At 43.5% G+C, this 25305-nt stretch overlaps 1 protein-coding gene across 1 annotated transcript; it reads left to right on the top strand.

Annotated features, from left to right (window-relative positions):
* The first annotated feature begins 17874 nt into the window (after nucleotides 1-17874).
* On the top strand, nucleotides 17875-22754 carry LOC126003462 (zinc finger protein 396-like). Its single transcript, XM_049769711.1, has 3 exons — nucleotides 17875-18356; nucleotides 18632-18776; nucleotides 21947-22754. The coding sequence occupies exons 1-3, from the start codon at nucleotides 17901-17903 to the stop codon at nucleotides 22396-22398; spliced, it is 1053 nt and encodes a 350-aa protein (XP_049625668.1). The 5' UTR covers nucleotides 17875-17900; the 3' UTR covers nucleotides 22399-22754.
* Nucleotides 22755-25305: the final 2551 nt, after the last annotated feature.

The raw sequence follows: 25305 nt of genomic DNA, 5'->3' as shown, positions 1-25305 counted from the left end.
GTATCATTTGTGAATCCTAGAAGAGAGAAAACATAAAATACACAAGGAAAAATTCCCACACACTTCTTATGCCTCCTCCTACTTCATAAAAGCACAGAGCAATGCTGATCTAGTTTCTTCGTCTCTAGCCGAAACTCCCACCCCTGAGATAAAAGAATCATTCTGGGGGCTGGAATTGTGGTGCAAGCGGTAGGGCATTTGCCTTGCACACACTGACCCAGTACGGACCTCAGTTCAATCCCCTGGTGTCCCATACAGTTCCCCAAGCCAAGAAAAATTTCTGAGCACATAGCCTGGAATAACCCCTGAGCGGCAATGGTTATGGACCAAAAAGCAAAACAAAAAAAGAATCATTCTGGTGGGTCTGATACCTTTTGCTTTATATGTGTGTGTGTGGCACAACGAAGCCCTTCCACTATCAGTGCAAACAAATGAGCCACAGTTATGTTTACTTGACAGCCTCCCTCCCGCCCAAGTTTCCCTCATGGCAGAGTTTTCAACGGTCTTTGCTAGAAAGACACCCCCAAACCTATTATCCCCTTGTACATGAACTGTAGTTGTTCACACTTTCTTCTACAATGACTAGGGGGCTTCACACAAGCCTATGCTCATCAGTCAGTCTGCAGATGGGGTCTGAAGCTTGATGCATCCCACAGAGCTCCCCACCGTGCCCATTCGACTGGAATATGTCTCAACTAGAGTCTGCCCACACATTCCCACTGTCCCTAAGAGCCTCTGAAGGGCTCTGGCAACAGCATGACAGCCTCTCCACTAGGCCAATAGCCCTCTACCCTAAATGGTGAAGACAGGCAGAGGGAGGGCCTGTTTGATCCCAGACCTCAAAGTTCATAACTGTACTACCCAGGACTGACTCCCATTCACCTGCCATTCTAGAGTGGCTTTCACCTCCAACTGGCCTGTTCGTCCCACCCTGCTCCCACCACATCATTTCCATGCATGGGTGTACATTGCTTCAGTCCTTTGTCATCTCAGGATTCTCAGCCTCTTCCAGAGGCTGCTGCCCAAACCTTGTCCTAGAACTCATTTGCAAAAGGTAGGCACTGCCTTCACAGCTTGTTCAGGAGCCTGCTGTCCCTGTACCCTGTCTCCTGTGCTCTCTCTTGCTGCAGAACCCCAACTCCAACCCATGCTCACAGATGTCTGCAGGGCTAGTATCTTCTTCACTTCTCCTGTCTGAGATTCTGTGGATGACACATGGACACATGTCCTTTCATCTCCTTACTGCCTGATGGCACTTTTCCTCCACAGGGACAAGAGCCCAGCATCAGCAAACAGAATCTTTTAGGGACCTGAGGGGAGGGTACCAATGGAACAAGAATGTCATAATTGGAAGACACCTCAAGAATCCCTAGTGAGTGCCAGCCCTAGGGTCATGCTCAACACGTTGTTTGGACATGTTCCTATCATTTTGACTCCATTTCACCCTCTCTTCTTTTCCCCCCCCTCACCACCAAACCTTCCCTGTTCCTGGGATGCAGCAGGAATCCTTTGAACTCAGAATCCAACAGCAGGATAAAGACCAAAGTTGCTCAACACCTCCAGTTCAGCCCCCTAAGTTCTCATCCTGGCACACATGGAGCTGATGACCTCCTGGAGAGGGGATCAAAAAAGTATCCAAAACCCTTCACAAAGCCCTGTTTTCCCTGCCCCCTCCCCCGGGGCAGCCACTAACATTTCTCTGTTAACTTTTAAGTAACTAAAGGGTCCCATCATTAATGCATGTTGCCCAATTTAATGGCAAACTAGATGGTGTACACCCGCCTCCTTGTAGCTCCTGTGGGGGAATTCATTCCTCCTGTTTCTCTCTCTGGCTCTCCTCCTTCAGCCTCTTTCATAACTCCTGCTCCTCTGTTTGCCTAGTTTCTAGCCACACCAAGGGTGGAGGTGCTGAGGTGGGGTGGTGCCTTCTCACCCAAGGGGAAGCCTGGAGCAATGGGCAGACTCTCTGAGATAAATGTTTCTGTCCTGCCCCTGGGTGGAGTTTGCTGAGATTCTGGAATCTCTAGGGCTCTCTTTGCTGTCATCAATCTGCCTTTCTCTGCAGTGACGTCTGTGTGATGGGGCCTCAGAACTTACTTGGCTGTGGCATCTGGCTTGGCAGGTGGCCTTTGAGTCAGAATGTGAATTAACCCCAGGTCTGCTTTCTTTGAGTGGCGCAAGCCTGGGACTTACCTTTGTTCCTACAAACCTGTGAGCACAGGCCCATCATTTGCAGCCTACTTTCCCCAACACACTCACATGCACACACTGGATTACCTCCCCACAGCCCAGACTAAGATAAAATCACAGCTCTCTCCATAATCCCTCTCAGTTCTAGTTTCTGAAACCACTTCCTTGGGTCAGAGGCCAGAAGTCAGTAAGGGCTACAGTACCAGTTATTAGAAGCCTCTTTTGTCATCTTGAGGGTCACTTAGAAACACTTGCCATCTAGCCAGATATGGGCTAACTGTAGCTTCTTTTTCAAATCCTCAGTGGCATGCATAATAAATGACTAGCTAACCCATGGCTGTGATCCCTCTAAAAAAAAAAAAAGACAGCCTAAAACCTAAAAAGGGAAGTGCCCCAAAGGGGCACTTGACCTGTTTCACATTAGTGAAGGTAAGGCTTGTCCCTGTGGCTCAGAAAGCCTGCTTGCCCTTTGCAAGCTCCACACGATTTGGCCCCAAGATAGAAACGAATGTGTTTACCTACACTGGTAGTTTCTCATGGCAGCACTGGAAACCACTCGCTCTTTCAAGCAGAAGAAATTTTGTACACATAGCAGTTTACCAAGGTGTTGCAATGTCTGGGCTGGGTTAGGCCAGGCTTGGGTTGCCAGAGAAGAAGAAAAACAGATGAGGGAAACTCAAAAGATCGAGTTATAAAACACAGCCAACATATATGGCAAGAAATAATAAATCAAAGGAGAGGCTTGAAAGATAGTATACCAGGTAAAGCTAAAACAAGTTAGACTCACACCATGCCATATTGACTCATAACCATGAGCCTCACAAGGAATGATCCCTGAGCACAGAACCAAGGGTGAGCCCTGAGAACTGCCAGGTGTAGGCCAAAAATTTTAAAAATAAATAAGCTTTTTGAAGAATACTCAGTACTTCCTTGGCAATCCCACTTGAGTTTTACAGAACGTTTTAAAGAAATGTCATTAAAAGGGAGGGGGAGGGGCTGAAGTGATAGTACAATGGTTAAGGTGCTGACCTTGCATGTGGCCGACCAAGTTTGATATTTGGCAGCCCAACTTCCAACTCAACTACCAACAGGAGTAAGTTCAGAGTGCAGAATAAGTAACCCCTGAGCATTGCCAGGTGTGACCTCAAACAAAAATAAAATAAAATTTAAAGGGTAGGGGCTGGAGCGATTGCACAGCGGTAGAGCATTTGCCTTGCATGCGGCAGATCCAGGACAGACCTGGTTGGATGCCTGGCGTCCCATGTGGTCCCCCAAGCCAGGAGCAATTTCTGAGCACATAGTCAAGAGTAACCGCTGAGTGTCACCGGGTGTGGCCCAAAAACAAAAACAAAATTACAGGGTAAAAAAGAAATAATAATAATAATAGTTTCATTTTCTAGTTTTTTTTTAGTGTAGAGAATTTCCTAGACACTAATGAAAGACTACTTCATCTATTTATTACCTCATTTATTTCTCAAGACAGTCCTAGAAGTAATTACTGTCAGTGTCTTCACTTCACAAGTGGGTAACTAAACGTAAGTTCACTTGTCCCCAGATGCTCTGGTCAGGCAGAGCCACCCCAGGAAAACCCATGCATCATGCCCCCTGGTCTGTTGCGTGGTTGCCATGGCACCATTACAGAGCACAGCAGATGCGTGCAAACACCTTTTCATTGTCTGGGTTTACTGTGAGCAGAACCTCTGCTTTGCAAACACAGTGGCATGAGATTGAAACGCCAAGCTCAGAACATGAAGACCCAATAACATTTAAAAAAACAGAGGAGGTCACTGGAGATGTGGCATTCAGTGGTAGAGTTCCTGCCTGGCTTGTGTGAGGCCTTGGATTAGTCACCCAGGCCCACAAGCAAATAAAAAAAAAAAAAAAAAAGAAAAGAAAAGAAAACCGTAGAAGCTGTGAAACAGTGCCAGACTCTCTGGAGTCCTGGGTCATTTATGAGTGAGGCCAGACGGTCAGGCAAAGTACTTGTACGAAACCGTTCCTCTTCCATCACAGGTCCTCGTTCAGGGAAAGCATTTTAGTCTTTCCCAGGCCACCCTGGGCCTCAGTGCCCTGACGATAGCTCTTCCCACTTACAATCAAATGTCACTGACTTTGCCAGTGTGACTAGATGTGCTTTATGTGCGAGCCTTACAGCCTGCATGCTCCCATCCAGAATTCCACCTCACTATGCCAGTATCTCTCTAGAAACACCCAATTAATTGTCTGAAGGATCCCTCAATACCTGAACATGCCCTTCAAGGGTATGGTTCTTGATTCCCTAAATTGTCAGTACTTTTAATCACATGTTTTTTTTCTTTTCTGGGTGCCCCTTGGATATCTGGGCCCCAGGCAACGCTGTTTAGTTGTTCACAGCAGTTTGTCAACGAGACCTAAATGAACTAGGTAATATAAACTGATTTAGCCAAAAGTCAGCGCTCAAAACAATTGAGTTGAAAATCTTATTCGTCTTGCGCCCTCTTGTGGAAATGAGGGCAAAGAAGGTGAAGAGTTGGTTCCCTGCTGACCACCGCCTCTTCTTTTAAATGTTGTTATATTAATGAATTAAAATACGTTATATTGTTATTTTAACGTCAGCATATGTTGAAATATAAATAAATGATAATTTTTACCATTTATGATCTTATGAATACTGTTCAAAGATGACCCAGGAAGTACTTTACAATTGTATTTCACTTGGATTCATGCTTTATATCCTTTAGTTCTTACTGTTGGCTCTAATGTTTGGCTTGTGGGCCACACCAGTGATGCTCTGGGGTCCCTCCCAATGATATGGATGGGCAGGAGGTATGTGGTGCAATGAATTAAAAGTGGAGGCCCAGCATGTGCTCCTACCCTTTGAACTGTCTCCCCAGCCTCCATTATATTCATCAAATTCTCATCCTGCAGTTTCTAGCTCACTCCCAAAATCCCACTGCAAGTGGAAAATTGACACATTTATAAATGTATTCCTCTTCTTTCTTTGCTTTTGTGTTAATGGAACATAATTTTAAATAAATATCCATCACTTTGATATTTATTTAAATATAGGAAATCAGGAAGCAGAGAGCATATAGATAAATGCATGGTTATGTGCCTGAGTGAAATGAATTTATCTTGGAAGATCTCTGATTTCTACTGGATATTAGGTGGATTGTAGGGCTTGTCCAAGAGATAAGTAGGAAAGTAAGAGGTGAGTATAGGGGAATTAAGAGCAATACATTTTATCAATTATTTTTATGTACCTGTAAAACAAACAAGTACTAGTGCTTTGTAAACAGCCAGATCTATAAGGAGGAGACTCAAGAAAAAGAGCAGGTTCAAGATATAAATTTAAACTGATAAGTTTAGAAATGGTAAAGCTAAAGCCAGAAAGATGGTACAACAGATATGGCACTTGCCTTGCATGTTTTCTTGTACGACCAGCTTCATACACAGAATTCTCAGTCCCCATTGCCATTATCATAATATTATTCTAACAACTTGGGTTTAGGTCAGCATTTAGTGTTTACATTATTATGTCTAAGAAAATATTATGCAGAACTACAAATTCTAATACACTGAAGTATCTTCTACATCCTCTTGTTTGCTTGGGCATATGAGTCTTGCTTTTGCTCTATGCTTAGTCTTCGATGTAATTATCACCTTTTTTCTCTTTTCTCCTCTTTGGTGGTTGTTATTATGATGGCTGAGTGGGAAACATGCTTGAGTGGGGTGCTTGCATGCTTGGCTGTAGTACTCACTGGAGTTCCCATATCTAGTTGTGGAGTTTGTACACAGTACTGTCATTTTCATACTTAGGTACCGTGATTACAAATATGATTGTAGTTGTATGATTACAGTCACCCCCCCCCTTCACCAGTGCAAGATTCCCACCACCAATTTTCCAGATCTCCCTCCTCCCCACCCCACTCACACCTGTACTCAAGACAGGCTTTCTATTTCCCTCATTCATTCACATTGTTATGATAGTTTCACTGTAGTTATTTCTCTAACTGCACTCATCACTCTATGTGGTGAGCTTCATGTCATGAGCTGCACCTACATGGGAAGATGGGGGAAATAAGGGTTGGGACTGAGGCAGTAAAAGATTAGAAAGGAGCTTAGTAGGGTAGTATCAAGGTCACAATACAAGATGGATATTATGCATATATAAACTATATGCATACAATACTATCAATAGGAGACCAAGGAGAAAAAATTTCCAGTGACTGTCTCAACATAAATCAGTGCTAGAACGGCCTGCACTCCTCCCAAAGCACATTCCTATTAGTGTATGGAGAGGTAGGGGGAAAGCCTGATGATCCCTAGAGAGTCCACCTGGACCGGCACCCAGGGAAAGCCTGGAGTTCAGAGGAGAAAGTGGGGGATGGCTTGGGGCCTGCCAAGCCTCCCAGCACTCCCCAGGCTGGAGAGAAGGCCTCCGGCATGAGGACTCCCTAGATCCCATACCTGGCAAGAGCTGGCCTCCAGAATCAAAGGGGAAACTGGAAGCCAGATATCTGCCCGCCCTCCTCCCCATGCACCTCCCCCCTGGAGTACGAAGTGAGGGGGGAAACCTGAGGACCCCTAAGAGTCCACTTGAACCCACTTCTGGCCATCTGAGTTGGCACCCAGGGAAGGCCTGGAGTCAGGGGAGAAAGAGGGGGATAGCTAGGGGCCTGCCAAGCCTCCCGGCACTCCCCAGGCTGGGGAGAAGGCCTACGGCATGGGGACTCCCCAACCCCACACCTGGCAAGAGCTGGGCTCCAGAATCAAAGAGGAAACTGGAAGCCAGATAGATATCTGCCCGTCTTCCTCCCCATGCACCTCCCCCCTGGAGTACGGAGGGAGGGGGGAACCCTGAGGACTCGTAAGAGTCCACCTGAACCCACTTCTGGCCATCTGAGCTGGCACCTAGGGAAGGTCTGGAGTCCAGGGGAAAAAGAGGGGGATGGCTGGGGGCCTGCCAAGCATCCCAGCACTCCCCAGGCTAGGGAGAAGGCCTCTGGCATGGGGCCTCCCCAAACCCCATACCTGGCAAGAGCTGGCCTCCAGAATCAAAGAGGAAATCGGAAGCCATATGTCTGCCTACCCTCCTCCCCATGCACCTTTCCCCTGGAGTACGGAAGGAGGGGGGAAGCCTGAGGATCCCTAAGAATCCATATGAACCCACTTCTGGCCATATGAGCCGGCACCAGGTAGGGCCTGGAGTCCAGGGGAGAAAAAGGGGAATGGCTATGGGGCCTGCCAAGCCTCCCAGCACTCCCCAGGCTAGGGAGAAATCCTCTGGCATGGGGTCTCCCCAAACCCCATGCCTGGCAAGAGTTGCATAAGCTCAGTTTTTCAGACCTGTTATTTCAGTGTGAAAATTTCTAATTTCAGCCGTCAAATCCTCTTGATGTTTAATTGTGCTCCAGTCAAGTCTATTGATGCTTTTTTTGATCTCCCTGAACATATTCCATAATTCTACTCTAAACTTCTTATTTGAGAGGATACCTAGCTGTTTCCTACTTTTAAGATGATCAGAGCAGCCATCTTGATTTCTTTAAACATGGGGGTTTACTGCAAAATTTCTCCATTGGTAAGGCTGTAGATTGCTTCTTACAATGTGGAGAAATGGAATTAAGGGTTTGGGTGTAGGTCATGGAGAGATTATGATCCTTGGTGTCTCTAGGCTGGCTCAGCAGAAAAAAGGCAGAGAGCATTGTCGCTGTCCTTTTTAATTCTCTCGGTGCCCATTCACACGGCAGGAATCGACCCCATATTCGTTGGGTGGGGACATCTTACCGGGTGTGGGTCCTGGAGGAATTATGGTTCTTGGTGTCTCTAGGCTGGCTCAGCAGAAAAAAGGCAGAGAGCATAGCTGCCGTCCTTTTCAAGTCTCTGGGTGCCCAATCACACAGCAGGAATCGGCCCCACATTCGTTGGGTGGGGATATCTTACCGGGTGTGGGTCCTGGAGGGATTATGGTCGTTGGTGTCTCTAGGCTGGCTCAGCAGAAAAAAAGGCAGAGAGCATGGCCGCCGTTCTTTTTAATTCTCTGTGTGCCCAATTATATGGCAGGAATCGGCCCCACATTCATTGGGTTGGAACATCTTACCAGGTGTGGGACCTGGAGGGATTATGATCTTTGGTGTCTCTAGGCTGGCTCAGCAGGAAAAAGGCAGAGAGCATGGCCACTGTCCTTTTTAAGTCTCTGGGTGCCCAATTACAGGGCAGGAATCGGCTCCACATTTGTTGGGTGAGAACATCCTACTGGGTGTGGGTCCTGGAGGAATTATGGTCCTTGATGTCTCTAGGCTGGCTCAGCAGAAAAAAAAAGCTGTGTGTGTGTGTGTGTGTGTGTGTGTGTGTGTGTGTGTGTGAGAGAGAGAGAGAGAGAGAGAGAGAGAGAGAGAGAGAGAGAGAGAGAGAGAGAGAGAGAGAGAGAGAGAGAGAGAGAGAGAGAGAGAGAGAGAGACACCATGCTGCGCTCAGGGGTTACTTCTGGCTCTATGCTCAGAAATGACTCCTGGCATGCTGGGGGACCATATGAGACGCCAGGATTCAAACCATCATCCATCTGTATGCAAGGCAAACACCTTGCCTCCACGCTATCTCTCCAGCCTGGTACCTGCACATTTTTAGCAGTGGTAATTGGTGGGGATCACACACCAGTGCAGGGTTGGAGCAAACCTGGCTGCAGCATGCTGCAGGCCACACATTGCTGTAACTCAGGAGGTCCAGAACAGCAGTCAGCAGACCACACTCAACATCTGTGGATTGAATAGGGATTAAAGCTGCGTCTCACACAGGCAGGCACTTCTGCTACAGAGCAATCCTTGGGCTCAGTGTTACTCATTTTACCAAAATAAAGCATCTCAGAGTAATCTCTGATTATCTTTTTAATTTCCGTAGTATCTATAGCTCCCCCTTTCTCTCTCTCTCTCTCTTTTTTTTTTTTTTTTTTTGGTTTTTAGGTCACATCCAACAGCGCTCAGGGGTTATTCCTGGCTCTATGCTCAGAAATCGCTCCTGGCAGGCTCGGGGGACCATATGGGATGCCGGGATTCGAACCACCATCCTTCTGCATGCAAGACAAAAGCCCTACCTCCATACTATCTCTCCGGCCTCTCCCCTTTTTATTTCTAATTTGGTTTATTAAGTTTTCCTCTTTCTTTGTGAGTCTTGCTAATGGTTTATTGATCCTGTCTATTTTTTCAAAGAATCAGTCTTGCTTTCATTAATTTTTTTTATATTTTTATTGTTTTTTGGGCTTTCAGTTCATTAATTTTTGCTCTAAGCTCTATTATTTCCTTTCATCTGGAAATTTTTTTTATTTTGTTGATCGTTTTCCCATTTTTTAAACTGATTAACACTAAGGCATTTATATAGGTATTTTCTTCTTTCCTGATGAATGCTTGCAAATCTATAAATTTTCCACTTACTATCACTTTTGTGTGTCCTACAAATTCATGTCTTCATTCTCATTTATTTCCAGGAACTTTTTTATTTCTTTTTTTATTTAATTTCGGACCCACTAGTTGTTTAGTAATAAGCTGCTTGATTTCCAGATGTTAAAATTTTTTCTCTGTGTTGTTTGTGATTCACTTCTATTTTCAGTGGATCATGACCTGAGAAGATAGTTGATACAATTTCTATCCTCTTGATTTTATGGAGATATGTTTTATGGTTCAGTGTGTGGTCTATCATGGAAAATTTTCATGTGTATTGGAAAAGAATGTGTAACCAATTTCTGGGGATATAGAGCTATGTATATATAGCCACTGTCTTCCATTTTCTTCCTTCAGAGTCAGTATATCCTTCTTAAGTTTTAGCCTGATAAACCTATCAAGGGATGACAGTGCAGTGTTGAAATTTTCTACTATTATTATATTGCTGTTGTCTTTCTTCAAATCTATCAGCAGTTGTTTTAAAATATTTTCCTGGCCCCTCATTAGGTACATATATGCTTAGGAGTGTGATTTCTTCCTAATATACATATCTCTTGAGTATTAAGAAATATCCATCTCTGTTTCATAACTTTTTTTGTTTGTTTTTTTGGAGGGGGGTCACACCCGGCAGCGCTCAGGAGTTATTCTTTGCTCTGAGCTTAGAAATCACTCCTGAGGGGCCGGAGAGATAGCATGGAGGTAAGGCGTTTGCCTTTCATGCAGGAGGTCATCAGTTCGAATCCCAGCGTCCCATATGGTCCCCTGTGCCTGCCAGGAGCAATTTCTGAGCCTGGAGCCAGGAATAACCCCTGAGCACTGCCGGGTGTGACCCAAAAACCACAAAAAAAAAAAAAAAAAAAAAAAAAGAAATCACTCCTGACAGGCACGGAGATCATATGGGATGTCGGATTCAAACCACCATCCATTCTAAATCAGCTGTGTGCAAGGCAAATGCATGCCCTACCACTATGCTATCATTCTGGCCCCCTCTGTTCCATAACTTTTGTTGTTGTTATTGTTGTTGTTTGGGTCACATCCAGCAGCGCTCAAGGGTTACTCTGGCTCTAGCTCAGAATCACCACTGGCAGGCTTCGGGGGACCATATGGGATGCCGATTCGAACTACCAACCTTCTACTGCAAGGCAATGCCTATACCTCCAGGCTATCTCTCCAGCTCCCCGCTTCAATTTCCTTTAAGGTTGGTTTTGAGTCTGTAAAGTTTCTGAGATGTTGTTTATCTGTGAAGCTGTGTACCTTCCTTCAAACCTAAATTAAAGTCTGACTGTCTGAAGTATTCTTGGTGAAGCATTCATTTTATTGAGTTTTGTTGCTACATACCACCACTGCCTTTGGGCCTTGAAGGTTGCTTCATAAATTCTGCTGCAAATCTTAAGGATGCTTCTTTGTATGTAATTTTCCTTGTTTGATCTTGCTGCTTTCAGTTATTCTATCCCTATCTGTGGTTTTCGTCATTGTGACTAGGATGAGCTTTGAGGTGCTTTTCTTTGGATCTCTTTTAACTCTTTCAACTCTTGGGGATCCAGGATGTTGGTTGCATGAACTCTAACTCTGGGAACTTCTCAGCAATGATGTCCTTGATCATTGATTCTTTATGTTAGGTTTTTTCCCCTTGGTCTCTGGGACTCCAATATTGTTTCTATTGAATTTATCCCAGAGTTCTTTTGTCATCTTTTGAGGATTTCTTTTCGAGGATTTTCTTTTGAGGATTTTTTTCCATCTTCTGATATTCTATTTTAAGCCTTTTTAGCCTTTTTTCTGTTATATAGAGGAGTTATGCAGCTCATCTTACTGCTCACTGATTCTGTCCTCAGCAACTGTTACTCTGATGGTGAGGCTTTCCAGTGAGTTTTCATTTACCTACAATGTTTTCAGCCCTGATATTTTTATTTGAAATTTTCTCATTTCTACTCTCATATCCTCTTTTATCTTATAGGCTGTCTGTTTCATGGTTTCTTTGAGTTGCTTGTGATACATCTACTGTAAATCTTAAGGATGTTTCTTTGTATGTAATTTCCCTTTTTGACCTTGAGTTCTTTATCATTTCCTCTCTAAAGACCTTATCAGAGAAGTTATGTAGGTCGCTGATAGTGATTGGGACTTCAGAACTAGCATCTTTAGTCACAGATGTGATGGGGTTCTGCATTGTTATCCATGTGTGACCTTTGTAGTGTGGTGCTATTTTTATGTGCTGTGATGGGGCTCTTTGATGAGAATAAATGCGTAGCTGTGAAGCAAAGTGGAGTAGCCATACTCTTGCTGGGCTCACACAATTCAATTGGTGTTTGTTGTTTTGGTTTTTTTAGTCCAAACTCTGCCCACAGCCTATCACTGCTCATGCTGCTATTGATCTACCAATCCATGGGTTTTTTCTAGATACACTCTTGGCTAGGCTCACACACCTCAGTTCAATTCAAAATCTGCTGTTTTAATTTTTTTTTTTTTTGGTTTTTGGGCCACACCCGGCGATGCTCAGGGGTTACTCCTGGCTGTCTACCCAGAAATAGCTCCTGGCAGGCACGGGGGACCATGTGGGACACCGGGACTCGAACCAACCACCTTTGGTCCTGGATCGGCTGCTTGCAAGGCAAATGCCGCTGTGCTATCTCTCCGGGCCCTAATTTTTAATAAATCAATTTTACTCTGTATTTCTGTTAGGTTATACCTTATTTTACCCCAAACAAAGATCATCTATGGTTCCTTTGTATCTGTTTGTTTACAACTTGGTTTCACCCAAAATAAATATAATCCCTAGTTCCTTTTTATCTAGTTGCTTACAACTTGGTTTCACCCCAAACATTGTCTTACATATAAATATGGGTGAGACTGGCTCAGGATAACTTGAGCTATCTGTCCTTACTCTATCTTTACTGCCCCATCTGGGGGTCGTCTCTGCATTCAGTAAAAAACTGGCCGGAGTTATAGCACAGTGGTAAGGCGTTTGCCTTGCATGTGGCTGATCCAGGACAGACCTCGGTTCTATCCCCTGCGTCCTATATGGTTCCCTGAGCTAGTAGCAATTTCTGAACACATAGCCAGGAGTAACTCCTGAGCATTACTGGGTGTGGCCCCAAAACCAAAACCAAACACACACACACACACACACACACACACACACACAACCCACCATAGTTCTGACAGACAACTCACTCTCAATATGAGATAGAAAATCACCAGAGTACACGTGCTTCAGCCTGGTTTGGATTATTTTATGTGCCACCCTGCTTTAGAATCAACCATTCATCCAGGTTGGAAGTAAGGTGCAATGCTTTTTTTTTTTTTTTTTGATTTCTTCCTTACATCCTCTAGGAAACAAAAATTTCTTTATTTTCCAGGGACTTTGTGTTTTGAGTGTGTTTTTTGTTTGTTTGCTTTTAGTTATCTCCTGGTTCTCCCTTTAATGTTTCCCTAAATTTCTTTATTCATTTTTGTATGTCTTTCATATTGGTGATTTCTCAAACTAAGACCTCCTGATACCATTCACTAAGAACAGAGTGGAAGCTGGGCTAGAGCAGGGTTAAGATATTGAATTTTCTGAAGGTCATGTGCTCAGACATTCTAAATAGCCACTATCTCTTTGAATGATACGTCATTTCACCTGGTTGGTTTGGTAAATATGCACCTCATAAAGCTAGCTTAAGAATCAAATAAAAGAAGAGTGAATCCACTTGTGCTAATATACAGCAGCTACTTTGTGAATGTGCTTGTTGTTGTTGTTGTTGTTGTTGTTGAGTTATACCTTGTTGTGCTCAGGGAACACTCCTGGTAGGTTTGAGGGCTCATATGTAGTGTCTAGGATGGAACTCAGGTCAACTACATGCATGATAGACACTCTATCCCCTCATTACACTCTCACTTTTACCTTAAAAAAAAGTTATCTCGTTACTTTTCAGTCTTCCTGGCTTGCTGATATATTACTTGCCTGTCATATATCACTTCCATGCCTTTATATCCAGCTTTGCTCTCTTATAAGTCTTTTCCCAGTAAGGAACACAAACTGAAACAGTGTGAGTGTGTGTGTGTGTGTGTGTGTTGGGATGAAGTTCCCCATGTAGTTCTTTACCACTGATTCTCATTCTACGTGTAGATAGAAGAACAAGATATGTTTGTTTTTCATTTCCTATCTGATATTAGTATGACTACTCCAGCCTTTTTAAGGAAGTTATTTGCTTGAATGATTGTCCTTCAACATTTGACCCTGAGTTTATGTTTGACTATTCTGATATGTTTCTTGCAGGCAGCAAAATGTTGGGGTCACTTTTTTGAGGATTCAGCTTTTTGATTCATTTTGCCAGCCTGTGTCTCTTAATTGATGCATTTAGTCTATTGACATTGAGAGAGATGGTTGTCATGAGTTTAAGTGTCATCTTTTTGTAGTGATTCCTGATTGCAGATCCAGGAGTAACCTGCCAGTGTCCATGAGTCCAGCCCAGTGGAACTAAAGCAAAGATGACACAAAGATTAAAAAAAAAGTAAAACAAAACAAAACAAAAAAACCCCCATGAGACAGACATAACAGAGAAAAGTATGGGGATGGGGCTCCCAATCTCATGGACTGAGCACCCAGGCTGTCTTCCACGTACAATCATCATTGGAGGAAAGGCAGATGTTAACAAAATACGTATCTAACACTAATCAAGCTTAAGTGGGTCTTTACATTTCAGAAGGAATGTGTGAAAGGAAGAGGAAGCGAGTGCAAAATCTCTGTGGATTGTCTTACTCTAGAGGATAGCAGACAAAATAATGAATATGGCAGGGGTGGTGAACACGTGGCTCTTGAGCCGCATGAAGCTCCCAGCCAAAATGAACGGGGCACTTTGCCTCTTCTCATTCTTTTGTATCCTGTGGCTCTTTGCCAAGTTCGGATTTTGTTCTGCTGCTTCTGAGGAGAGATCTCCGAGTGCGGGGTCCCATCTCCCATCCCTCGGAAACAACTGCACGGGCCAGCGAGTGGGGGACCGTGTGTCACATGTTGGGTCACATCTGGTCTAACGTTAGTTCTTAGTGTGGAGGACGCAGCACACCCTCACCATCACTGCAGGATTTTTACCCTCACTCACAATGGCAAAATGCAATATGTGTTTCATAGATTATTATTAAAATTAGATGCTTTTGTGTGAGTGTTTTTCTGTTTTGGCAAGTCACTGCGTGGTGTGGCTCTCTGACTCTCAGAGTTTAAAATTTTGGCTCTTTGTGTTGAACTTATCCGCCACCCCTGAGTATGGGATCCTCACTAGCAAAGTGTTTTTGCTGATGCTGTGTTCATGTAATTCAAATTAAGATGACTTAATCATCTTTTTCTGCCACTCTCCTCGGACTATTAACTCTTGGTAAACTTATTTATTTCTTGGATGTCTTTTTTATCTGACATTTCCTTGAGAACTACTGGGTGTGACCCCCAAAACAAACCACAACAAGCCAAAGAAGCTCTTTGATATTGGACCACACCCAGGGCCCTTAGGGGTTACTCATGGACCTTGCTCAGAAATCTCTCCTGTCAGGGGACCCAGGGATCTAACCTGGGATGGTCCCGGGTTGTCCGCATGCATGCGGAGCAAATGCCCTGCCCGCTGTGCGATGGCTTCGTTGCCAAAGACGCTCTTTCCAAGAGGAAGAAATGCCAGTTGCATAGTGCTGGACGTGCGGGTAGAGGGGCAGGGGGCGGGCAGCTTGGAGTGGGCTGCCCATGACCTCAACACTTGGCTCCCAAGTTCCTTGGTGGAAACCAGGAACCAGTTCTTAGCAGGGGGGGCTGGCCTGGATCTCCTGAGAAAGCGGGGTGCGGGGATGAGCGATGAAACAGCCAGGAGCAGCTTCTCCAGTCAATCAGTCAGTCAGTCGTCAGTCAGTCAGTCAGTCGGTCAGTCAGTCGGTCAGTCAGTCGTCAGTCAGTCAGTCGTCAGTCAGTTGGTCAGTCAGTCGGTCAGTCAGTCGGTCAGTCAGTCGGTCAGTCAGTCGGTCAGTCAGTCAGTCGTCAGTCAGTTGGTCAGTCAGTCGTCAGCCAGTCGTCAGTCATCAGTCAGTCGTCAGTCGGTCAGTCATCAGTCAGTCAGTCGTCAGTCAGTCAGTCGTCAGTCATCAGTCAGTCAGTCGTCAGTCGGTCAGTCAGTCGTCAGTCGTCAGTCGGTCAGTCGTCAGCCAGTCAGTCGTCAGTCAGTCAGTCGTCAGTAAGTCAGTCAGTCAGTGTCGGGTGGGCATGCTTTGCGGGTGCTCGGCTGGAGAACGCTCTGGAAGCGGAGCGGCCCGGGCCCGGCGCCTGGACACTCGGGCTCCTTCGCCGCAGATGGGCAGCAGCCTTCTGGTGAGTGGGAGACTTTTCGGACTCAAGTCGTGCGAGTGGCGGCGCTTGGGCCGCTGCGTCCGAGCCGGAGTCGCGCAGCCCGCGGGCCAACCTACCGGGCCGCGGCTCCTCGGGGCCCTCAGGCCTGCGGCGCGCGGGGGCGGCGCTCGTCCCGTCTCGCCTCGTCTGGCCTGGCCTCGCCTCGTCTCCGTGGCAACCGCGCCGCGCCGCCCCGCCCACACCGGAAGTGGCTGCCGCGGGGTCGCGCCGGCTCGTCCGCTGCTCCCGGCGTCCCGCGGGCCGCGAGGTGAGAGAGCGTGCTCGGCCGCAGACCGGGACGGGGCTCCGCGGGCGGGGCCGGAGCCTCGGGAGCCGTGGGGTGCCGGCGATCCGCCTCTCGTGCTGGGGAAGAGGCGAGCGAGACTCCCCTCGGGCTCGGAGGGGCCTGCCTGCCCCTAGGCCCTGACCCCTCCGTCCCCGCGGCCGGGCACTTGCAGGGCGCTTGGCTGTTGCTTTGGCTTCTGTCCCTCTTCTGTTTGCATGCTTGACTGGCGTTCTTTTTAAGGAGGGAGTGCTTCTGAGGTGTTCCGAAGGCTGCTTGGCTCATAGCTCTGTCCTTGCATATCCCTGCAGGATTTTCTGCCAAGTCTTTTACTCAAAAAGTGGGCTGAAATGAGGGGAAGCGTAGTAAAGAAAAGCCACCAGGTGCCAATTTTAAAAATTAAAAAAAAAGGGGGTGTGTGCCCTAGTTATGCCGTGGCTAAAAGATGCCAGCGATGGAATGTGTAAAAATTTTGTCAGCTGTGTTATCATTTTCAGGTTCATATCAAGGTGTATCATGTCGCAGTGGTTTGGTTCCTATCCCTTCTTGGAGGAGAGCTAGAGGTTGGGTGTGCTGGCTGGGTGGGAGGCCGGAAGATGCTGACCCCTGAAAGATTTGTACATCTTGTAAATGACTAAAGTGGTCCTAAGAAATAGGACTTTCAACTTACTTGCTGCCGCAAGTTATTGCTTCAAGAAATCATCGCCATCATACATAGCTGGTTGCTAGGATCATGGTGACTTGATCATCTTTTTTTTTTTTCTTTCAATCTACTTGATAAAAGCATAACAAAACAAAAGTCCCCATTCACTTTAAGATGAGACAGAATTTCCACTCAGTAAATTGAGGCCTGGGGCATGCTTAAAGGCAGTCACTAGAAAAAAGAAAAATAGCAGTAACATGTATTATTCATAATATACGTGCCTACCAGCTGTATTATTTAGAAACAATATCTTGTACGTTTGGGGGGCCACGCGCAGATTTACTCAGAACTTACTCCTGGCTCTGCCATCAGGAATCATACCTAGCAGTGCTGGGGACCATTTGGGGTGCCAGAAATAAAATTCAGGCAGCTGCGTGCAAGGCAAGCACCTTAATCGTTGTACTAACTATCTCTCCAACCTAAAACAATATTCTATAATAAAGATATAGTTAAGTAAGCGTAGATAGATGTTACAGATAGGAAGCTCAAGTATGAATATGGAAGTAAATTTAAGTGAAGTGATATGCAATTACTTTTAATAATGGGTTTCTTTAATACCAAGATAATTGCCTCAGCAATTAGTCCATTTTTAATCCACACAAAAGTACTTCTGTCATGAGACTTTTTCAGATCTCTTTGCAGCAAGCTAGATAAGAGTAATTGGCTCTTGGAACCAACTCCAGAATCCTAACTTTTCTCAGTTTCTTTTCTGTTCTCTAAGAACTCCTTTGCAGCCCTATGATCTCTTGTGATAGTTTTGTGGGAATGATTTTGAGAAAATAAAATAGGATTTACTTATACTCTTTATGAGTCTTAGCTCTTTAAAAGGAAGCATGGTTTATGGTAAGCTTAGGGCAGCGCTTACTATTATATTTTTGTTTCTAATTTTAATTGTATTGTTCTAAGTATTTGTCTTTTTTTCTTGTTTCTTTTATTATATTTAAGGAGTGTCCTTAGTGTTTCACCTCCTTAAATATGAAAAATCAGTGCTCTGAGCTATTCTCAATTCAGATGTGCACAAAAACGAGAGAGTCATTAACTCTTCATCCACAAACTTCAGTGGAGTCTGACGGTGTTCTAGTTGTGAAGATGGAGGAGGAAGAACAGACCTTTGGCCTGAACTCCAGCCTCGGCTGGAGCCACTGCCATAGCCCAGACACCTTCCGCCAAAGGTTCAGGCAGTTTGGCTACCAGGATTCCCCTGGGCCCCGGGAGGCCCTGAGTCGCCTCCGGGAGCTCTGTAACAGGTGGCTGAGGCCAGAGGTGCACAGCAAGGAGCAGATCCTGGAGTTGCTGGTGTTGGAGCAGTTCCTGGCCATCCTGCCCCAGGAGCTACAGGCCTGGTTGTTGGAACATCGGCCAGGAGATGGCGAGGAAGCTGTGAGTCTGCTGGAGGAGCTGGAACAAGAGCTTGATGGGCCATCAGAACAGGTAAAAAGGGATCTGTGGGTCTGGAAACCAGGCAGAATCAGGAACAACTAGCCTGCCTTTATGGGTAGAGTTCCCTCAAACTGTTTCCTACTCAGCACACGGAGATGTGAAGTGCGGTGAATGTACTCGCTATTATGCCAGAAAAGAAAATGTGGTCCTACTTCCACCCTCCCTTTTCCTGTGTTGCAGGGTGTTTTCCACAGTTTCTTCTTTTTTATTATTCTCTTGAAGTCTCAGTGCCACTCTTCTTCAGCCTCAGCTATACCTGTTTCCAGGTCTTTTTGGAACAAAATGAGGACATGCTTGCAGAAAAGCCAGCACCTTGGAACATCACTCAGGAACTACCTAGCAGTCGGCTTGAACCCGACAAGCAGCAGTTGCAGTGGGCATCGAGGGAGCATCACTCCTTAAGACAAAACGGTGAGGAGCTGGAATGGTTGGTTCTGGGGTGTGAAGACGGCCTCCCAGCCCACTACACATCTTTTGGCTGCTTCTCTCAAAGTCTTGCATTTCCTCTCCCACCTCAGTGGAATGCTACACTACATATCGTGCTGATTAATATTCTCAGTGGTCTTTATTTCTCTTATTTCTAAAGAAATTGCAAATTTTTTAATATATTTTTTATGTAAGTAACATGATCATAGTTGGGTTACAGTCACAAACAGAACACCCCCTTCACCAGTGTAGCATTGCCCCCTCCCTCCTTCCCATCCCCTGCCTGTATTCGAGACAGGCATTCTACTACAGTTATTTGTTTTTGAGTTCAATAAATTGTATATTTTTTCCTTAAAGGATAAGAGTAAACAAATATAGTAAAGGTGTGATAGTGGCAATTGCCGTTGTTTGCATAGGTTTAGAAAAATGGGGAAAATGGAAAAAAATCCTTGACCTGATTGCAAAAAGGCCTCACCCCAGAAGTTTATTGGCATAAGACCGACTCTGGGTTCCAGGCATACCAGTCTGTCCAACCCGAGTCATTCTCTGTGGTCCCGGTGAAACTTGTTCACACTTTAGCTATTGTTGGTATCAGATTCTTATATTTAAAGATTCTGAATTCTGTGCATTTCTTTCATCAAAGTCAGGCAGCTGTGCTACACTACATGTAGTGCTGATTAATATTCTCAGTGGTCTTTATTTCTCATATTTCTAAAGAAATTGCAAAATTTTAACATTTTTTTCGGCCACATGCATTTGATGCTCAGGGGTTACTCCTGGCTAAGTGCTCAGAAATTGCCTCTGGTTTGGGGGGACCATATGGGACACCAGGGGATCAAACCGCCATCCTTCCTTGGCTAGCTCTTGCAAGGCAGACACCTTACTTCTAGCGCCACCTCACCGGCCCCAATTTTAACATTTTTTACATCATCTTCAAAAGAATTTTTGATACAAAAACAATGGAAGAAAACTCATATGATTTTCCAGGAACTTCCTTTTGGCCTTAGTCTCATGTCCTTTACGTAGCACCTGAGGCCCCACTGAGGAACCCCGCTGATCTCCACTGTTATTATTTTCTATTAAATTCTTCAGTTATTTTAGTAGTTAGTGTCAGAATCACCTGCAATGCACTCATAAGCTCTCACAATGAGTTGAATACATTTTTCTACTATTTTCCATCTAAATTGACCTCTGTTGCTCTTTTGCATCACTTTTATAGTAGCATTTCAAATGGCTACCCTAACAATTGCTCTTTCGTTAAAAATTTAAAGTGAAAATAATAAATAATATGAAGAAAAAGCAAAGCAGAGTAAGGAAAGGGGACAGGCCTTACCAAATAAAGTGGTAGTGAAGGCCTCTGGGACTGTACATTTGAACTGAAAACCTTCTGGATCATTATGATTAAAATGGAATCAGAGATGAAGAAGGAAAGTTCAGTTGAAATATTTTTCTTGATTGCTGATTCATTCCAGAAATATAGCAAGCAAAAAGAGACAAAATACAAAATTCTGGAGAGGATTTTTAGAAAATAGGCTCTTTGCTATTAGACTTGGTAAGTATCTGCTTCTAGAATACTTGTACTTGGCATGTAGCACCTCCAATATAATAGATGCATATTAAAGCGAAGGCAAAGTAAGTCTTTTCACACTCTGTTAATAAAGGGATGGAAACCATCCTAGCCTCAGAAGCTTTGTGTGGTGACAAACAGCAGTGAGAAGTGACCACAAATCCTGGTCCTGGGCTCCAAGTTTTGCTAAGAATCATGTTCACTCTTAATGTTCACACACAGGCTTTACTAGGAGTGAGTTTGTTTTGTTTTGTGGCCTCATGTAGGTGTGCTCAGGGATCACTCCTGGCTCTATGCTCCAGGATCACTCCTTGTAGGACTTGCAGGTCCAGAGTTGGCTGCTGACAAGTCAAGCACCTAAACTATACTATATACTTTTCTACATCTAAAAAGATACATGGCAATGTGAAAATACCCAGGAACTTGCAGTACAAAACAGAGAATGAGTATAGTGAAGGGATTGCAACTTTTTCTTAAAACTCTTGTGTTTTTTGTGATAGATGGCCATGTTCTGTCAAAGCTTCTGCAGCTCATGACCTTGGTCTCTGTGAAGCCAAGGACTAAGTGTTGCAAGGGTTTTGATAGTAATAACTTTGAAGTTTTAGTTTGTAAAAAAAAAAAAATCAATTTCTGGAGAATTTGTGTGTTTTAATAATGACATTTTAAATATAATAATAATAATAGAATTTAGGGGGCTGGAGAGATAGCACAGCAGTAGGGCATTTGCCTTGCACGTAGCCGATCCAGGAAGGACGGTGGTTCAAATCCCAGCATCCCATATAGTACCCCCTGCCTGCCAGGAGCCATTTCTGAGCACAGAGCCAGGAGTAACCCCTGAATGCTGCCAGATAGGACCCCCCCCCCCAAAAAAATAGAATTTAGGAAAGAAAAGAAAATGAATTGTGTGTGAGGCCATGGGTTTGATCTTTGACACTGCCACAAAAGGGGGGAAAAAATGAGACAGAATCCCTATCATATACATAAAATTATTAGTACTTAAAGCACTAATAATGTCATCCATCTAAGTAATATAAAAAACACGTAAGATTAAAGGTTTTTGATACCCAGTACCACATACAGAGAGCCAGGAGTAAGACTTGAGCACTTAAGATGTGGCCCAAAATGCAAGAGAAAAATGAATGGAGGTTTTTTTGTAAGGGTACTCTTCTACCATTGATCAGGTATCTGTTTCCCTAATCTGTAACTTCCTTTTGGTTTGTTGGTTTGTTTTTAGTAATGCAGTTGTCTGAATTTCATTTACTACTGATACATTTTGTTCTTCTCCTTCCAGTTTACTCCTCAGCTGCTCTAGTCATTCCTCATCTTTTAGGCCTTTGCTTCCAGACCTTTCTCATTTGATATATTCTATACCCCTGCTCAACATTTTGTCTTATCTTTTTCACCTTTTTCTTTTTCTCTTTCACCTCATGATCATCTTAAGTATTTTCTGCATTTTTCTTTCCATCCTCTACCTTTGGTACTATATAGAATCAGATTAGTTGATAATATAATTTGAGTCATTCTATTTCCTTTCTTTATTTTTGAACTGAGAACTTAGTGACAATTGCCTAACTATATATTATTTCAGATAAAGACATAACCATCAATGAGAAATCTGCTGCAAGGCAAAAGGATTCTTCGGGTCTAGAACTACATTATGATGTTTCTAATACTCTTCACATGAATACTTCCCAGAATTTCACATATAGAAGAGCCTGTGAACAAAATGGCAGGTTTGAAAGAAGACAGGGAACCCCTACTCGAAAAAAACAACACAAGTGTGATGAATGTGGTAAAATCTTCAGTCAAAGTTCAGCCCTTATCCTACATCGGAGAATCCACAGTGGAGAAAAGCCTTATTCATGTGACGAGTGTGCAAAGGCTTTTAGCCGAAGTGCAAGCCTGATTCAGCATCGAAGAATCCACACTGGGGAAAAGCCTTACAAGTGTCATGACTGTGGGAAAGCATTTAGCCAAAGCTCAAATCTTTTCAGACATAGAAAAAGACACAATAAAGAAAAAGTCGCTTCAGTGCAGTGAGCTAATCATAGCATTTGCTCGAAGTTTCTTCAACAGGGAATCAGATAGATGAAGCAAACTCTAGTATAGATCAGTGTTTTCAGTGGCAGCCAGTCTCCTTTCAAAGGTTCTAAAAGCCACGGGAAAGATTGTGAAATGTCTGTGTCAGCGTTGTTTGTTTTCCATATTATCAGTACAGTGTGAATACAGGTGCTGGAGATTCTAAGGCTTAATTTAGACTTCCATCCTGAGGAAAATCCTTGAGAAGTGTTTTCAGATGTGCTTTACTCTTAGTATTCTGAGTACAAATAATGAGGTAGTATATTCTCTTTTAGACAAATATATTTTCTTGTTGGGAAAGAAAGTGTGAGTGACTCAGTATTTCATAGCCTGGGCATTGGAGTTCCCAGACTAAAAGTCGAACCACATTTTTCTCATTTTGGTTTTGGTTGTCAAATTCAAAAGTTGAGAATAGGAAATTGAAATTCCCAAAAGAACATGAGCCTCAAGATCCAGGTCGAAATGTTATTAGGTGGCAGGTGAGTAATGGGAGTCAATCTAATGAAAATTTGCAAGAGTCTACACATTATCGATGAAATTAAGCAATTTTCCCAGTAAGTGTAAAGGAATCTCTTATATAGTGTAATTTGGAAATCATTCCTTGAAAACATTAAACATCTACATGTCTTTAGGATGTTGCATGAAGTATTCTCACAGTTAGCAGTATCTGACGTTTTATAAGGTTGATTTTTATCTTAACATGAAGGAAAATGGGGCCAAAGCTATAGCACAGTAGTTGGGCATTTGCCTTGCATGTGGCCAACCTCGGGACGGACCCAGGTTCAATTCCCAGCATCCCACATGGTCCCCCAAGCCTGCTAGGAACAGTTTCTGAGTGTAGAGGCAGGAGTAACCCCTTAGTGCTGCTGGTGTGACCCAAAAACCTAATTAAATAAATGTTAAAAAAAATAACAAAACATGAAGAAAAATGGAAAATGAAAAGATGCTACCACGTAAGACTGGATTGACAAAGGTAGCTTGTAATGGAGACATTTTCTGGAAAAGGAAACCCTAAATAACTATTCTTCATTGTTTCATGGCCCCGTTTTTGATAGAATATGTTTCGGGCATCACAAGACAACCTTTACAGGATATTGAACCTTCACAGTAACAAAAGTTTCTAGACTGTCACAAGGTGAGACCGGATTTTATTGATTTTGCACAAAGAAATGATTTGAAGGGGCTGGAGAGATAGTGTGGAGGTAGGGTGTTTGCCTTGCATGCAGAAGGACAGTGCTTAATTCAGCCAAACCCTTGGTTAGATGACTGATTTGTATATTATCACAATGATTCTGATGATACGCAACATGATTCCTTTTCCAGGGATATTTGATTAAACCAGAACAAGTATCTGTCACTGTGTTTCCTTGGGACTATTAACCACTATGAAGGCTAATATCAGAAGTGAAAGTATTTGGGAGGAGAAGTGGGAGGATGCTGGTAGTGAACTTCATTGATTGAGTTCCTTATGAATTGTAAACATTTCATTAACAGAAAATCTAATCATTACAAAGCTCTTAGAATAATTTCAGAAACAAATGTGAGATTATTGTGTTTAGTATGTGGATAAATGTAACATTGGTAGGAAGAGCTGGATGCCAGTTTTAATTGTAGTCTTCTGATAGTAATTATGGTTTGTAGTTCTAGTACAAATGAATATATATTGGCTTTTTTATATCATCAGCTATTAAAAATGAAAGGGTTTTTCTTTAACTCATTCACTTTGTAATTAAAGAGGAATAAGCCATCTATTAAAGCAACAAATGCCTCAGACATATGTGTATTGTGAATTACTACTTAATTTTGGAAAGGGTTTTTTTTTTTTTTAGGTAATGTGAATTAAATGACAAGCACTAAATCAAGTATTCTTAAGGAATATCCTGTGAAGATTGTCTCTTGGTGTTGCTATAAACTCTAAAAGGTTTTCTAGACAAGTATATTTGTTTGGAAAGAAAGTATGAGTTAGTATAAAAATGCCCTGCAAGTGTAAATTCCGTTCAATCCCATTGCAGTCACATTAGCCAAACAATTCTGATTCCAGCTATACAAGTCATTTCTGATAACCACAACCAAAGTGTGACCTTGGTAAGCATAATGTGTGAGGGAAAGGAAGAGAGAGACCTTAGGTCATCAAAACAAGGGTGTCAGGGAATAAGATTGCATTTTCTTCACTGTGAATAAGCTGAATTTCTCCCACTAGGGAGTTTCATGAATTAAACACATACTTGATTGATCTCTGATGGTGATCTCATATCGAAAAGAATTCTAAGACTTGAGTCAACTTAGTATATGATATTAACACTACAGTTTGATTCATTCCCATAGATAATAATCCAAAATGAAATTGTTATGTTTTAAATTGGCTTTTATTTCACCAGATCCTTTAGTATTATCCATAATCTTATGTTTCCTCTTTACCTCTCTTCCATTCTTAAGGCTCAGATTAGAGGCTGGCAGTAGCATGAGCATAGAACTTATACCTGGTCTGAGCAAAGGACTGAGTTCGAACCCTGGCATGAATTCCTGAGTGGTTTACCTTGTTGGCCTGAAGACCATCAGGTGACCCTGATGACCCCTGCTCCTACTAGATATTAAGCACTGCTGGGTGCATAGATATGATTATATATGATTATTTTATCATATAGGTAATTTATCATATATAATTATATGATTATTCTATGTATGTATATATATATATAAAAGAAATGATCACACTGGCTGGTGTCTTCCCTTCTCTGGACCTGCCCCACTTATGTTCTCATATAGTTGAGAGATGACTCACCTCCAGAGATAAGAACAAGGATCCTATTGAAAGGAGGAAGAAGAGGAGCACCAGACTTAGGTACTATACTAGGAAAAGTCAAAGCT

This window comes from Suncus etruscus, chromosome 3, assembly GCF_024139225.1.
Source record: "Suncus etruscus isolate mSunEtr1 chromosome 3, mSunEtr1.pri.cur, whole genome shotgun sequence".
NCBI classification, from domain to species: Eukaryota; Metazoa; Chordata; class Mammalia; order Eulipotyphla; family Soricidae; genus Suncus; species Suncus etruscus.
The sequence above is the reverse complement of the archived record's forward strand: the minus strand, read 5'-3'. Positions and strand labels throughout refer to the sequence as shown.